The 15310-nt window shown below is 40.7% G+C and overlaps 1 protein-coding gene across 12 annotated transcripts in view; it reads left to right on the top strand.

Moving 5' to 3' along the window:
* The window catches only part of LOC134359513 (SRSF protein kinase 2-like), a 230446-nt gene that overhangs the window by 181375 nt on the left and 33761 nt on the right, over nt 1-15310 (top strand). For all 12 annotated transcript variants that reach the window (XM_063072869.1, XM_063072866.1, XM_063072867.1 and 9 more), the window contains 2 exons: nt 11392-11629; nt 12062-12544. In XM_063072869.1, the coding sequence (XP_062928939.1) occupies nt 11392-11629; nt 12062-12544 (721 nt within the window). The remainder of the gene's footprint in view (nt 1-11391; nt 11630-12061; nt 12545-15310) is intronic.

The following is a 15310-nucleotide window of genomic DNA, read 5'->3' as shown; positions in this document are numbered from 1 at the left end:
ATAAAAGCAAAAGGGACGGCATAAATTATAGTGAAAATTAGAGGATCGAGAAGCTTTTAAAACCCAAAAGAATGCAACTAAAAAAACCATAAGGAGAAAAAATGAAATATGAAGGTAAGTTAGCCAAAAATATCAGAGGATATCAAAGTTTTTTCAGATATATAAAGTTAAAAGAGAGGGAGAGTTGATATTGCACCACTGGAAAATGACACTGGAGAGGTAGTAATGGTCAACAAAGGAATGGTGGATGAACTTGATGTTTTTTTTGTCAGACTTCCCTGTGGAAGACACGATCAGTATGCTGGACGTTCGAGAGTGTCAGCAGGGGGAAGTGAATGCATTTGCTATTGCTAAGGAGGAAGGTGCTTCGGAAGCTGAAAGGTCTGAAGGTAGATAGGTCAACTAGACCAGATGGACTTCACCCCAGGGTTCTGAAAGAGGTAGCTGAGAAGATTGTGGAGGCATTAGTAATAATCTTTCAAGAATCTCAAGTTGGGAAAATTGCAAATGTCACTCCACTCTTTAACAAGGGAGTGAGGCAGAAGAAAAGAAATTATTGGGTGGTTAGCCTGACTTCAGTGGTTGTGAAGATGTCGGAGTCCATTATTAAGGATGATGTTTTGGGCTACTTGGAGGCCAATGTCACCATACTTTCCTGAAGGGGAAAATCTTGCCTGACAAATCTGTTGGAATTCTTTGAGGAAATAACAGGCAGGATAAACAAAGAAGAGTCAGTGGATATTGTGTACTTGGATTTTAAGAAGGCCTTTGACAAGATGCCACAAGATAAGAACCGATGGTATTACAGGAAAGATACTAGCATGGATAGAAGATTGGCTGACTGGCAGGTTCGGTATGGGGACCACTTCTTTTCATGTTATGTTTCAATGAATATAAGAGCAAGGATGAGATGCCAGGACTTTATAAGGCATTGGTCAGACTGCAGTTAGGGTATTATGAACAGTTTTGAGCAGTATCTAAGCAAAGATGTGCTGGCATTGGAGAGCGTTCAGAATAGTTTCATGAAGATTATTCTGGTAATGAAAGGGTTAACATATCAGAAGCATTTAATGGCTCTGGGTCTGTACTCACTGTTGTTTAGAAGAATGAGAGGGTATTTCATTGAAACCGATTGAATGTTGAAAGGCCCTGATGGAGCGAATGTGGAGAGGGTGTTTCCTACAGTGGGCGAGTCTAGTACCAGAGGGCACAGCCTCAGAAAAGAGAGTTTTACAGTATCATCAGCTGTCTAGAAAACAAGCATCTGGAAGGTCTCTTCATAATTACAGGAGACTTCAATCATGTTAACTTGCAGGGCATTTTACTGAAATTTCACTAACGTGTCACCATGGCTACTGGAGAGTTGAAGTAACTGCCATCACCAATAATAAATAAAGTGAACGGGTTCTATGGCTTTTCTCTATTTCGTGACTGTCTGTGAAGATGAGGAATCTCAGGGTTGTATACTGCATACATATTTTGATAATAAATGTGTTTAGAATAACTGAGACAGAGGCCTCAGAGGTCCCTCCATTGGTCGGGCTGGACCATGTGTGCCAGGTAATACAATATGGAGAACAAGCTGTTGCCCATGTAGAAGGCTTCTCTTCATGCAGAGGAGCAGCACAGACTGATACAGTTTGGTACCAGTGGCATCACAGAAGTTGCCAGTCAATGTTGAACTCAATGTGGAACTACCTTAGCAACTTCAGTTCCAGATATCTCCTTGAGGTTTACTCCCGAAGCCTTATCCATGAGTGGGTATAACCACAAGGTAGTGGAAGTTTGAAATCAGAGCTTTCCTTCTACATGAGCTGCCATCCACGGCTGATGAGCCTCATCTGCCTGAAGCAACTGGTTTTAAGGCGCTGCTAATCTGCCCTTTGCCCCATCTCCTGTCAGTAGAAACAGTTCTACTGGGCTTAGTAGCTAAGCAACACATGAAGAAGCTAGACTTGGTTGTCAGAGGTTATTTGAGATACACACAATTGGGAGCATTTAATCGGTAGTGGGATCTTATCCTCACTTCCACTCCTGGCTATGACAGCCTTAAGGTATCTTTAAAATAATTGAAATAACTGGCCCCAGATCACATGCAGTCTTACGACTCAAGCATTCTTCTTATTTTACTTGTGCACAAGGGGAGCAGCATGGGCCCCTGCCATAAACTGCCCTGAAGTCAAAACATAAAGCTGCTATTTTTATGCAGAGTTTATCAGTTATGGATATTGATTATTGTAAATTGTATATGTTTGAATTTCTTCCTCGCAAGATCAATCACCATTCACAATGGAGTCAATTGAAACTTTGAGTGGATAGCCAATGATATTTTGAAGTTAGTAAGGACAATAGGGGTGTTAAAATTCAATCGAAACTTTGAGCAGACAGCCAATGATATTTTGAAGTTAGCAAGGACAATAGGGGTGTTAAAATTCAATCGAAACTTTGAGCAGACAGCCAATGATATTTTGAAGTTAGCAAGGACAACAGAGTTTTAGTTGTTGGGTATGTTTCACATCCCTCTGTTACTCTAATCTCGTCTGTCTCCGGTGCCCCACTGCTGCAGTCAACCCAGCCTATTTCGTCTGTAGGAAACAAAAGTGTCTCCAGCAGTTTCACATTAAAGGTCTCACATGACACCAACTGCCCCAGCCTATCCTTTCCTTACTGCAGGACACATTTATGTTGCCCTGTGGAGTAAACACAAATTTTACTGATTTTTCAATAGCTCGGCGTCTCTGACACTGTGACAGTTTCCTCCTGGGTGATTGGCTATTGAACCGTGATGGAGGCAGCTGCTCTGCGGGCTAACATTCCACAGAGTAATCTCAAACAAGAGACTAAAAGGAATATGACAACTAACAATGATATGGCTCCATTGCGCACTGTACAAGGGAGTTGCTTCAGCCCCCGAGTAAAGAATGAAGCCAACTAAATGTTCTCCAAGCTGAGGATGGAGTCTTGTGCAGCCTTTTCTCAATTGCCCTAACTTCATCAACTTCTGCTTGGATGTGGACATCTGAATTGGTGATATTCTCGAACATATCAGGGATGTACATGCATCGCTCCTGACCAATGATTGCATCAGTACCACCCTTTTTGCCCAACAAAAAGTCCAAAGCTAGTTGATTTTGAAAGGGCCACAATGCAGGTTGCCACTATTTCGGTGGTGATGACATTGATGGCTTGACTCGTATCATGTAGCTCTAAGGCTGTGTCGTTAGCTAATTTCTCCAGTGCTAAGGCCATATTTATGCTCTCACAAGCAAATCTGCAGTTCTGCAGAACAGGGGATGCTATTCTCCAGAAGCACTCAGTTTCCATAATGCTCCTTTGACAGTAGCCCTGCACAGTGGGACGTAGAGAGAGTTTGGGCAGGTGGTACAGTCCACAAACCAAGCCAGAAACCTTTCTGTTGTGATGGAATCTGACTTAAGTTTTAACTACCACATTAAGACAATTACAAAGTCAGCCTACCACCATCTTAAAAACATAGTGAGAGTTAAAGGGCTTGAGTCTCAGCAAGATCTAGAAAACCTCATCCATGCATTTATTTTTAGTAAGCTTGACTACTGTAATGGTGTTTTCATAGGTCTTTGTTTAAAAAAAAAATCCATCAGACAGCTGCAGCTCATTCAGAAAGCTGCTTCTAGAGTCCTCACTAAGACCAAGAAAGTAGATCGTATCACTCCAGTTCTCAGATTGCTAAACTGGCTTCCTGTTCATTAGAGAATTGATTTTAAAATGATACTACTGGTTTATAAAGTACTGAATGGTCTACGGCTAAAGTACATATCCATACTCTTGCTGCATTATGAACTGTCCTGAGCTCTCAGGTTGTCTGGGGCAGATCTGCTAGCTGTCCCCAGGATCAAACCTAAACATGGTGAAGCAACTCCACATACTTGGAATAACCTTCCAGAGGATCTGAAGTCTGCCCCAACTTTAAGCTTTTTAAAATCGAGACTTAAAACTTTTCGCTGTAGCTTTTAATTAGAATCTCCTGCACTGTAACGTTTATTTATCATGGTTTTGTGTGATTTTTATTCTCTTAATATATTGTCTGCAATTTGATGTTTCATTTTTATATCTTGTTCTATGTAAAGCACTTTAAATTGCCTTGTGTTTGAAAAGTGCTATACAGATAAACTTGCTTGCTTACATATATGGTACCACATAGGCCAGATAACAATAACCTCTTCATGGCTTTGGTTCAGGCCAAAGATTGCTTTTTTTTTTGGGTACTCCTGGCAGTCACTGATCGGCCTGGCAGCCACGCACCCAGTAAGTATCATTAACAAGATTAGGAGGGTCATCAGTGGTATAGGCATTGCACATATTGTTACCCAAGTCTTCTCTGGTCCCTTGCTGGTTACAGTAAAATACTCACCCTTGACCCCATGAAGCAGCTTCCGTGCGAGGGGAGGGGGATTATGCACTCCATAGAAGGTTGATACCAACCTTTAAAGCGGTTGCACTAGCAAGAGTCATTCCAATGGGTAGTGCGGTCTCCTGCTCCCTTTACAATTTTAGTTTTGTTATCAAAGTAAAACAGAATCAAGCTCAGTATGATTCAGGGGTATAGGCTGCATTGGCAATCCACCTTCTGAATGTGTAGGACCTGTAGAGCACACCAAACAATCTGACCAGTTAGTATGCGGCATATATTCATAACTAAGGCTAAGAAAAGGGTTTAGGATTACAGGTTTCCCCCTATGAAGCGGTTCGTAAGCCGGAATGTCGAAAAGCAAAGAAGCAATTACCATTTATTTATATGGGAAAATTTTGTGAGTGTTCGCAGACCCAAAAATAACCTACCAAATCATGCCAAATAACACATAAAACCTAAAATAACAGTAACATATAGTAAAATCAGGAATGATATAAATACACAGCTTATATGATGTAGAAATACTTTTCCACAATCATTGCCTGAACTGTTCTCCGTAGCGAAAATCTCACGCAAGCACCGTGGGCAAAAACACGGAGCAAGCGCTCTCCAGTAACCTTTAAGCTATGAAGCTGCCAAATCATACCAAATAACACGTAAGAATACACAGTCGATATAAAGTAGAAATAATGTATGTACAGTGTAGTATCACTTACCGGAATTGGGAAAGCACGGAGCACTCTGATGGTGGTGTGATAGACCGAGTCATCGGAGTTTGGGTGATGCAGTGGCCCCCACCCTCCGGGCAGCGAACCGATACCGATCCGCGAAGCATGCAGCAGTAGCCGGGAGGCACACAGCACATCTTTAAGAAAAAAGCCGAAATAAACATGCTAATTAATTAGGTGCCTCCCGGCACATACTTGTCGGCCCAGATCAGTGCCGATTGCATTGCCTCTGATCTGGGCTGACAATTACGCGTCGGGCGGCACTTAATTAATTAGCATATTTATTTCGGCTTTTTTCTTAAAGATGTGCTGTGTCTCTCCCAGCTACTGCTGCATTCTCCGCAAATTGGTATCTGTCCGCGGCCAGAGTGCTGGGGTGGTGGGACACTGGGGTGTCATCTCGTCATCTGTTTCCATTAGAGCAGGCAGTTCATCTTCTATGACTGCCCGCCTCGATGTCGAAGGTTGAGGTTCGTCGTCTGCTGTGGCTGATGTGGAAGGCTTGCTTGACTGCTGAGCCTCGCGCATTTTTCTATCATACAGTTCTTTAATAAGGACTCAAACCATCCTGCAAATATCCCCTAAACTGACGTACCCTTTCAAAGTTAAAGTTGTACTTTATCATTACTCATTCGGTTTCTGTTGTTATCCTTTTTTCTTCCAATTGCATCAGCTTTTCATCTATCAGTTCTTGGTCATGGGATGCCAAAACCTCTTCAACATCATCTTCGTCAGCTTCCACAAGCCAAACTCACTTAGTCCTTACTTTGTTCGGCACGATCAAAATGCTTAATTATGTCTAGTTTTACCGTTAAGTGTAACACCCTTACGAGCTCTTTCAGGCTTTTCCGATACCATAGAACTCATCTTGCACACGGCTGCTCACAGGCATGTGTTTAAGCAATGCCAGTGAGAATGCCGTTCTGAATCCGGGGGAGAGCGGCTTCTTGGGGTGCATGCTGATTTTTTTCACGTGCTGCTTTTTTCGTAACAGTGAAAACACCTTCTGTTAGCGAAAACAGGGTACTAATGTAGGTCTTTCGTAACAGTGAGGTTTCGTAAAGCGAACGTTCAAAAAGTGGGGGACACCTGTATTATGGGATACTTCTGCATTTAGGCAGAAAATAGATGTCCAGATTACCCAAAGGGTATAATGCATATTGGTGGCAAATAGCAAAGATCAAGAATTCAGTCCGTTAGTCCTTATCATCAAGGTTCTTCTGGCCGCTGGTGTGGTCCAGTGATACTGCTGACGTAAAGTACAAGGCGTGTATCCACATTGGCTTTCCTTAGACCTTTAAAGCAATGTGTGTGGTCAGCATACTTGGAATAGACCTTTCCAGCAAGACTCCAGGCAGTTTTTTCATCAGTAGGCTATCGCCAGTACCCAATCTGGAAGGTATGGCACTCTGCAGTTATCATGACTTCATCTGATACCTGGTGATGGAAACTTTTAAGAGTTCACATTAATGCCACACAATACTGTAACATGTTTTCACTCAAAGTATGGATTTCCATCTATTTTACCAAAAAGAAAGGAGTGATTGACAAGCGCATGGGACATCCCAATGCTACCTCGTGGAAATAGACCTGCTATACGGTTGGAGCACAGCGCATTGTCTTGAGGGCCAGTAGAAATGCTTCTGGCCACCTTTGTCAGTTTCCTCACACAATTTAGCCAGCTTGATTTTCGGGCCCTGTTCTGTCTATCAATTGCCCCATTAAATTGAGGATGGTAAGGACAGGTGAAATGGTGCTTACACTGAAAGGCTTTCATTAGATCCTACATGTCACCATGGCCACAAGGTGAAAAAAAAATGCACCATGTTTACACAAACAGACGCAGTTCTTACAAAGCCATACCATACCCTCATGTTGGTCCCCTGACCTAATCTCCATAATGTTAATCCCAGCATACTGACCTCAACTGAAAATGGAGAAACCAGTCGAGGGCCATCACTGTATGACCTTATGAGGAAATCTCTATGTTTCAGAACTATTTTGACCAGGTACATGTTCAAGGAAGCTGCCACAAAGAGAGAAGACACAGTCCTCAAAGAATATGCCTCTTCTTTCATCGGCTGCATCTGTAAGTACACAGATGACATTGGTACCTTGAGTGATAATCTCATGGCCCCACCAGAAGCGCTGCTGAACACAGAGGTGTAGGCCCTATTGAAGCCCGGGACGCTGACTTCAAGTATAGGGATGGAACAGCTCTCAGAGTAGCCAGGAGAAACCTTATCTTGGGCATCAAAAGGGCAAAGACCACCTATGCATAAAAAATCAGGAATACCTGTCTGATAATGATGTGGCTGGGAATCGAGGGCTTTACTGACTACACAAGGAAAAACAGCATCGACTGTACCAGTGACATCTCCCTCCTTGAGGCTCCAAACAACTTTTATGCACACTTCAAGGCATGCAACACAGTGCCTGCCGTGAAAGCTGCCCCCCCCCCCAGCCCAGGTGAGCAGCCATTGTAACAGCAACAGACATGAAAAGGATCTGCAGGGAGTCAACTCCTGTAAGGCTGCTGGACCAGACAACATCCCAGATCGAGTACTCGGAGTAGGAACACCCACTCACTGACATCTCCAACACGTCACTCATCCAGGCTGCTATCCCCACATGCTCAAATCAGCCGCCATCATCCCTGTTCCTTTAGGTTATTATAGTTGGTGGTGGTTGTGGGGATAAGCTCCCACTACCTATTAAATGCTCCCAATGACATGCGACTCAAATAGCCTCTGACAGCCAAGTCCATCTCCTGGCCTTCACATGTGGCTTAGCTACTAATCCCAGTGAAACTGTTTCTACTGAAGGGAAGGGGCAAAGGTGGGTTACTGGCACCCTAAAACCAGTCACTTCGGGCAGATGGGGTTTGTCAGCAATGGTTGGCAGCTCATCTAGGAGAAGGAAAACTCTGATCTCAAACCTTTGTTGCCTTGCAGCTATCCCCACTCATGCGAAAGGCCTCAAGAGTAAACCCAGAGGGGAAAATCTGAAGCTAGAGCCCTTAAAGCAGTCCTAAATTGAGTTCAATATAGACTGGTAACTCCTGCAATGCTGCTGGTACCAAACTGTATCAGTCTCTGCTATTCCTTTGGGTTCATCAGATGCGCGGAGAGGGGGAGCTTGCTCTCCGTATCATAGTGCCCTGGCTTCCATATCTAGACAGCTAGGATGCAACATCCATGGTTGGCCTTTACCATTGGAGGCCTTGCCTCATCATCAACCCAATACCAACGAACACCTTCAGAACTAAACATGTACCACCCAGTGGCACCAATCATTATGAAATACTTTGAACAGCTGGTAATGGCATATCATGAACTCCATTCCTGCCATATTGGACACTCACCAACATGCATACTGATGAAACTCCCACTCCTCGGTCTAAATACACTACTCTGCAACTGGGTGTTGGACTTCCTAACCAAAAGACCTCAGTTAGTCAGATGCACAACCGCTTCCTCCTCCCCATCGTTCTCAACATGTGTGCTCCCCAGGACTATGTACTGTGTACCCAGGTAACCACATTGTCAAGTTTACTGATAACACAACAGTAGTGGGGCTCAATCACCAGCAACGATGAGACGGCCTACAAAGAGGTGGAAGAGCTCAAAGCCTGGTGCCAGGCAAATAACCTCATCCTTAATGTCAACAAGACAAAGAAGATTATTGACTTCAGGCGAACTTTCACCACTTACACCCCTCTTTACGTTGGTGGCACAGCAGTGGAAGCTGCAAGTAGTTTCAAAGACTGGCTCTAGAACACATTCTGTGCAATCAGGAAAGCTCACCAATGCCTCTACTTTCTGAAGAGGCTGAAGAGAGTGCGACTATGCATATCTATACCCATTGATGTGCTGTAGAGAGCATCCTAATATTGCACAGGATGGAAACTGCATTGCGATGGACATAAAGGTTCTTCAACAGGTAGTCTAAACTACCCAACACATCACGAGCACCAACTTACCTGCCATCAAGGACATGTATGTAGAAAGGTGCTGGAAAAGAGCCAGTAATGTCATGAAGGATCCCATCCACTCTGCTAATGAACTGTTTATTCTACTCCAATGAGGAAGAACACTACCTCACTTTTTAATATACAGTATTTCTGTTTCTGCATGTTTTTAAAAATCGATTCAATATACGTAATTGATTTACTTATTATTATTGTTTTTATTTTATTTATTTATTATTATTGCATTGAATTGCTGCTGCTAAGTTTATCAAATTTCACATCACATGCTGGTGATAATAAACCTGATTCTGACTACATAGCATCCACACCAGGACCACCAGACTCAAAAGCAGTTACTTTCAAGCAGTAAGAGTGATCAACACCTCCACCCACTAACCTACCGCTCCACAATTCTTATCACCACCACTTTATCTCCTCCTGTTAGTCACTTCCTGTGCTTAGCATCACTTTATGGGCACACAGTCAATGTATATAAGCAATATTGTGTTATTTATATTTATTGTGTTTTTTATTGACACAAGGTACTGCGTGTGCTGGAAATCAGTCCTGATAAAGGGTTTTGCCCGAAACATCGATTGTTTATTCCCATCCATAGATGCTGCCTGAACTGCTGAGCTCTTCCAGCATATTGTGTGTATTGTTTTTTTTTGTGCTGTATCGGATCTGGAATAACAATTATTTCTTTCTCCTTTACACTTGGAAATGAAATTAAACAATCTTGAATCTTGTATTCTTACTACTGCAATAGAAGCGGAGACTTTACATGCTTGACTGTACAATCTAAACTGTCAATACTAAGAAAACAGTGGAGTATTAGAATTACTGAATTTTGGATAAGATGTTAAACTGAAAAAACACCTGCTTTCTCCAATGTTTTCAAAATATCCAATAGTACTATTCAAGAAAAGGGGGTAAGATTTCCTGGTGTCCTTCCACAATATGATTACATTTAATTATTTGGTCATTTGTGGGATCTTGTTTTGCACAAATTGGTTTGCATGTTTCCCTGTACTATATCAGTAAAAACACCAAGAATGCATTAATTACATCCTGAGATTCAAAAAGGCATCAGATGTATTAAACTTTTTGTATGTTATGACCTGAATGTAATTTTCAGGAGTAGCAAAACACTGTGGTATTCACTCGAACTGCAATTTCATACACAATTAAGTTGACATCAGGTGCTCCACTTACTACTGTATTGTCTTTAAATTTCCCTTTGCACTTCAAGAAAATGGTAAAGACAGAGAATCAAAGTTCAAAGTACATTTATTATCAAAGTATGTGTACATTATACAACCTTGAGATTTGTCTCCTTACAGGCAGCCACAAAACAAGAAACACAAAATAAACCTTTTTTTAAAAAAAAAGGACCAACAAGCACCCAATGCACGGAGAGGGAAAAAAATACAAATCATACAAACAGTAAAAGAAAGCAACAGCATTCAGAAGGAAAGTGAGTCCATATTCACAAAGCCTGCAGCAACCGGAGCAGGCCTACAGCCTCTGCCTCAGTTCATCACACAGTGGAACAAAATGTTGTGGGGCTTGCAGACACAAAGCTCGGAGCATCTGGAGCAGACCCAGAGCAGATATCATGGAGCAGCGAGCAAGACCGACCCGTCCTGACCCTCGCATCTGGTCTTGACACCCTGCCTTTTCAATCCATTTAGTTCTGCATTTAAATCATCCAAACATCGGGTAGTTCCTCGCTCTTGGACCCAGGCCCTGACACATTGATACGCTCTGGGCCTGGACCCTGCTGCCATATTCCGGCCTGTGCCCGACCTTTACAAATCAGCCTGGCGCTTGGATCAATCAAACCTCACTCTCGGTTCAGTGTATGGGCTTCAAAATTCCACCACTGTGCACACCACAACTCAGTCTCAACCACCGTCTGGACCTTCTCTGACCACTTCTCGAACATGCCTTAACCCCACTCCGACTTTGCAATGCACCTGCATGCGACCACCGAGTCAGCCTTGCCTTCACTCTCCTCTTCATTATTTTCAGTGATGGTTTACCATAGTTTATTTTAGAGAAAAAATGTTGTTATCAGATATCTCATCTGATTGTCTTGAGTTCTTCTAGGCTCTTAACCTCACTGCATTTAATTTTCCATCTTCAGTAGAGATTACAGAAGGAAGGTGTCAAAAGTGTTCAAAAATTTTAAGTAAAAATTGTTTTTCAAATTTTATATCAATTTTTTATTTTTTAGTGTTGCTATTTTTAGTCTAACTTCCATTTTCTCTGTTTTGACGTGCAATTTCTGTATGTTTCAGGGAGGAAAGATGTCCAAAAACAAAAAGAAAAAGTTGAAAAAAAAGCAAAAGAGGCAGGCAGAACTTCTAGAGAAACGTATGCAAGAAATAGAAGAGCTGGAGAGAGAAGCAGAAAGGAAGAAGATGGAAGAGATTTTAACAACTGTTACAACAAATGATCAAGAAGGAGAGAAGGTAGTTGAGCTAAAGGAAACAGTGATAGATCCCGCGGTAGATGTGGAGCGACATAATCAGTGCAGTAAGTGTTCTCAGAAAAGACTTTTCTTAAAAAAAACCCATGGCATTCCTTTGTATGTATGTATATAAAAGCAACATTCATATTTTTCATTTTTAAACTTCAGTGTTCAGTTTATGAATTTATTTTGATCTCTGTTTTTAGAAAAACAGATCTTGGGTTAACTTTGTATGACTCATTTCAGATTTCATAGACGTGAGTTTGAACTTTACATTAGTTAAGTTTATTAAACAGTACTTCTCTCCCACAAAATTGAACATCAATTTATTCATTTTGAGGATAAACTTCTTTTTTTCTGATATTTCCAGTCACTTATTTTCTTATCCTTTAATCTTTTTGAGTCTTTTTTGTTTGCATTATGTCTTATTTTTTTGGATTTTGCTCCCTGGACCTATTTGTTTGATTTAACATGTACCTTTTTAATTAACTTACTAGATGAAGTTGATGATCAGGAAGAAAAAGAAGATACAGAGAAAGAAAATGTGGGAAAAGATGAAGTAGAAAATACAGTTACCAGGACAGATACAAAATGTGATGAAACACTGAAAACAAATGGGCACATTGAAAATGGCCCATTTTTACTTGAGCCATTTTGTGATGAGGAAGAAGATGATGATGAGGAGGATGAGGATGATGATGAATGTCCCAATGCAGAAGATAGTCCACTTGATGGACCAAATGCTGAGAATTTAACTTCTAATAATCCCTATGGACAGCTTAATGGAGATATACAAAATGGACAGAATAAGAACCCAGAGTCTCAATTCTCTGAAATGTCTGAGTCTGTATTTTCCAAGCTTTTAGAATCTGCAGCTTGTGGATCAGATGGATCAACAGTGACTGAGCATGAAGACAGTAGTCCATCACAAGATAGGAGTAGAACTGTATCTGCATCCAGTACTGGAGATGTGCCAAAATGTGAGTATCCACATTATTTGTCTTTTTACAAAATTAATATAAAGGAGCTAAACTTACAATGTATTCTAAATCCATACTGATGTCACTGAATTTATTTAATATTCCAATTAATATGATATTTTTCATTTTAACATGAAAAATTGATTTAACAGTAATAAACTGAAGAAGCCTAGGATTTGTGGACAGCGGTGAATTGACAATGCTGATCACTGGCCACAGAGAACCATCCATAAAAGTCAAGCAATTACTCAATTACATTTTCAATCAGTATCAGAGAAATATAACTTGAAGTTCTATGTAAAATATTTTTCATATATACTAGAATTATGTTTGATTATTGATATCATGTAACAAACAACTTAAACATGGTAATAAGAACACTGGTATATTGAGGTGAAAGAATCCTTTTAAGTTGCCCTTAGGATTGTTTTACAGCCTTTAAGTTCTTTTGGAAATGATACAGAACTTAGATATTAGTTAGATGTTATTCTTTCAGCTCCAATTTATTTGTACCCCATATTGTTGGCAATATGAGAAGATAAAGTGGTGAAGGAGACCTTGCAAATGCCTAATCAACACAATACCTCCAGAATCAATTAAAATTAAAGATTAAACTGCATCCTAAATGATGGCAAATGAAATAGTTGAGTTGGAGCCAACTTAGATACAGGGAGAGAAATGGAGACAAAGAAGAATTAGATTTATGGTGAGAAACACAGTTAAAAGGAACTAATTAAAAAGTATATAATTTAAACAAAAACTTTGTTAGAACAACCTACTACCTAAGGAATGAAACTATAAAAGTCAAATTACCCCTTAAATGTAATTGTGAGGTTGAGCGGCTGTCAATTATGTAATAAGATCTTGTGACATAAAATACAAACCCAATTTTGGCTAGTCTAATTTATATTTATGAGGCAGCTTGACAAATTTCTGAATGTTCAGAAACAACGTTATCGGAAAATCCAGTTTTTCACAATATTATATGCAGGGTAATGTAGTTCCAACTATTTATGACCATTATCTCTAAATTGCCTTGACATCCAGTGAGACACAATCCCTGGCGTGACCTGCTGTCAATGTTACCTAATGACTAGCAACTTTACAGGATACTGTGGAAGTATTATAGTCCATATCTTGGATTCATTTCTTAATTTTCCTGCATTTTATTCCTTGTGATTTGCTTGACTTTGAAACATAGTCCTCCTATTCTCTAAGTGAAATATCATAGAACTTTTCTTCGATCAGTCCTAAATTGTCATTTGTTTTCTCTTTTTGGAGTGGGAGGAATAAAATGGTCTCGCATGTCATGAGATTGCCTTGATTAAATCAGCTTGTTCATGTCTCTTAAGCTGTTCATGAACATTGAGGTCATTTTATCATTTTCAAAATGATCATGTGAAGGGAGGCATCAGGAGGGGGAAAAAAAAATTATCAGCATGGTATTACGTCTTGCTGAGTTTGCTGTTGATTTGGGCTCCTCTACCCTCAGGAAACCTGGTTCCATGGCACAGTGGAATGATCTTGTTCTTTTAATTTACCTGTTAATTGCCAGCCAGAAAATATTCTGAAATTTCAAAAGAATGGGAGGAGTTCTCATTGAAATTAAATAATTGATTAAAACCATTACGTATATGTCAAACATTTTCAACATCTGTACATCTGAAACATCAATCTCATGCATCATTTTGGTATATTGCCAGAATGAATACTATGTTCCCCTACATTCTAAACACTAATGTTGGGTCATCAATTTCAATTATTTTTCTCACTGTGGTACGTCAGTATCCTCTGCTGGGATGTCATAAATCTGGCAGTTTTTGCTAACATGGATTAAAATCAGTCTGGGTTTCTTGCAGAGAAGTGAGAGCAGGAATTCCTTTTTTCCATGTAGAACATCATTGTCACAGTAATCCACGGTAGAGTTGTCTATAGGCCATCAAATAATAACATTGCCACAGGCAATAAACCAAGAAATATCTGATGCAAATAAGAATGGAATGGCAGTTGCCGTGGGGGTATTTTAACACACATAGATTGGTTGATTCTATTTGGTCAAGGCAGTCCTGAGGAAGACTTCATACAATGCATTTATGACAGCTTTCTTTGACAGGATGTAACTAAACCAACAATGGAACATGCTATCTTAGATTCGGTCCTGTGCAGTGAGATGGGTAAAATTAGTGATCTTGTATTTTGGAAACCTCTTAGAAAGATTGATCACAGTATGATTGAATTTCTCATATAAATGGAGGGTGCAATTCAAGCTAGAACCAATGTATTATGCTTAAACAAGGGGAACAACGATGTTAAAAGTTGTCAAGCGTAGACTGAGAACACAGGCTATATGATGGGACAGTTGAAGAGCAGTGGAATACTTTCAAAGAGAGATTTCAATGCACTTAATAAAAGTGTTCTAGTTAAAAGGAAGGACAGTAAAGGTGGGGGTGATGGAGATAGCCTTGGGTAAATAAAAAAATAAGGGAAGCCTTGAAAGCAAAAGGTCATGAATACAAAGTCGCCAAGAGCAGCGGTCCCCAACCACCGGGCTGCGGACCGGTACCGGGCCACAAAGCATGTGCTACCGGGCCGTGAGGAAACGATATGATTTGGCGATATGAGTCAGCTGCACCTTTCCTCATTCCCTGTCATGCCCACCGTTGAACTTGAACGCACACGAGGTCATTACCCACGCGTCATCCATGTCAGCGCGGGAAGGAGATCAATTCCTTGAGCTTGCAAGTGACGGCAGGCTGAAAAGTATGT

Source organism: Mobula hypostoma, chromosome 20, assembly GCF_963921235.1.
Source record: "Mobula hypostoma chromosome 20, sMobHyp1.1, whole genome shotgun sequence".
NCBI lineage: Eukaryota > Metazoa > Chordata > Chondrichthyes > Myliobatiformes > Myliobatidae > Mobula > Mobula hypostoma.
Note: the sequence above shows the minus strand (reverse complement) of the source record. Positions and strands in the feature narration are given on the sequence as shown.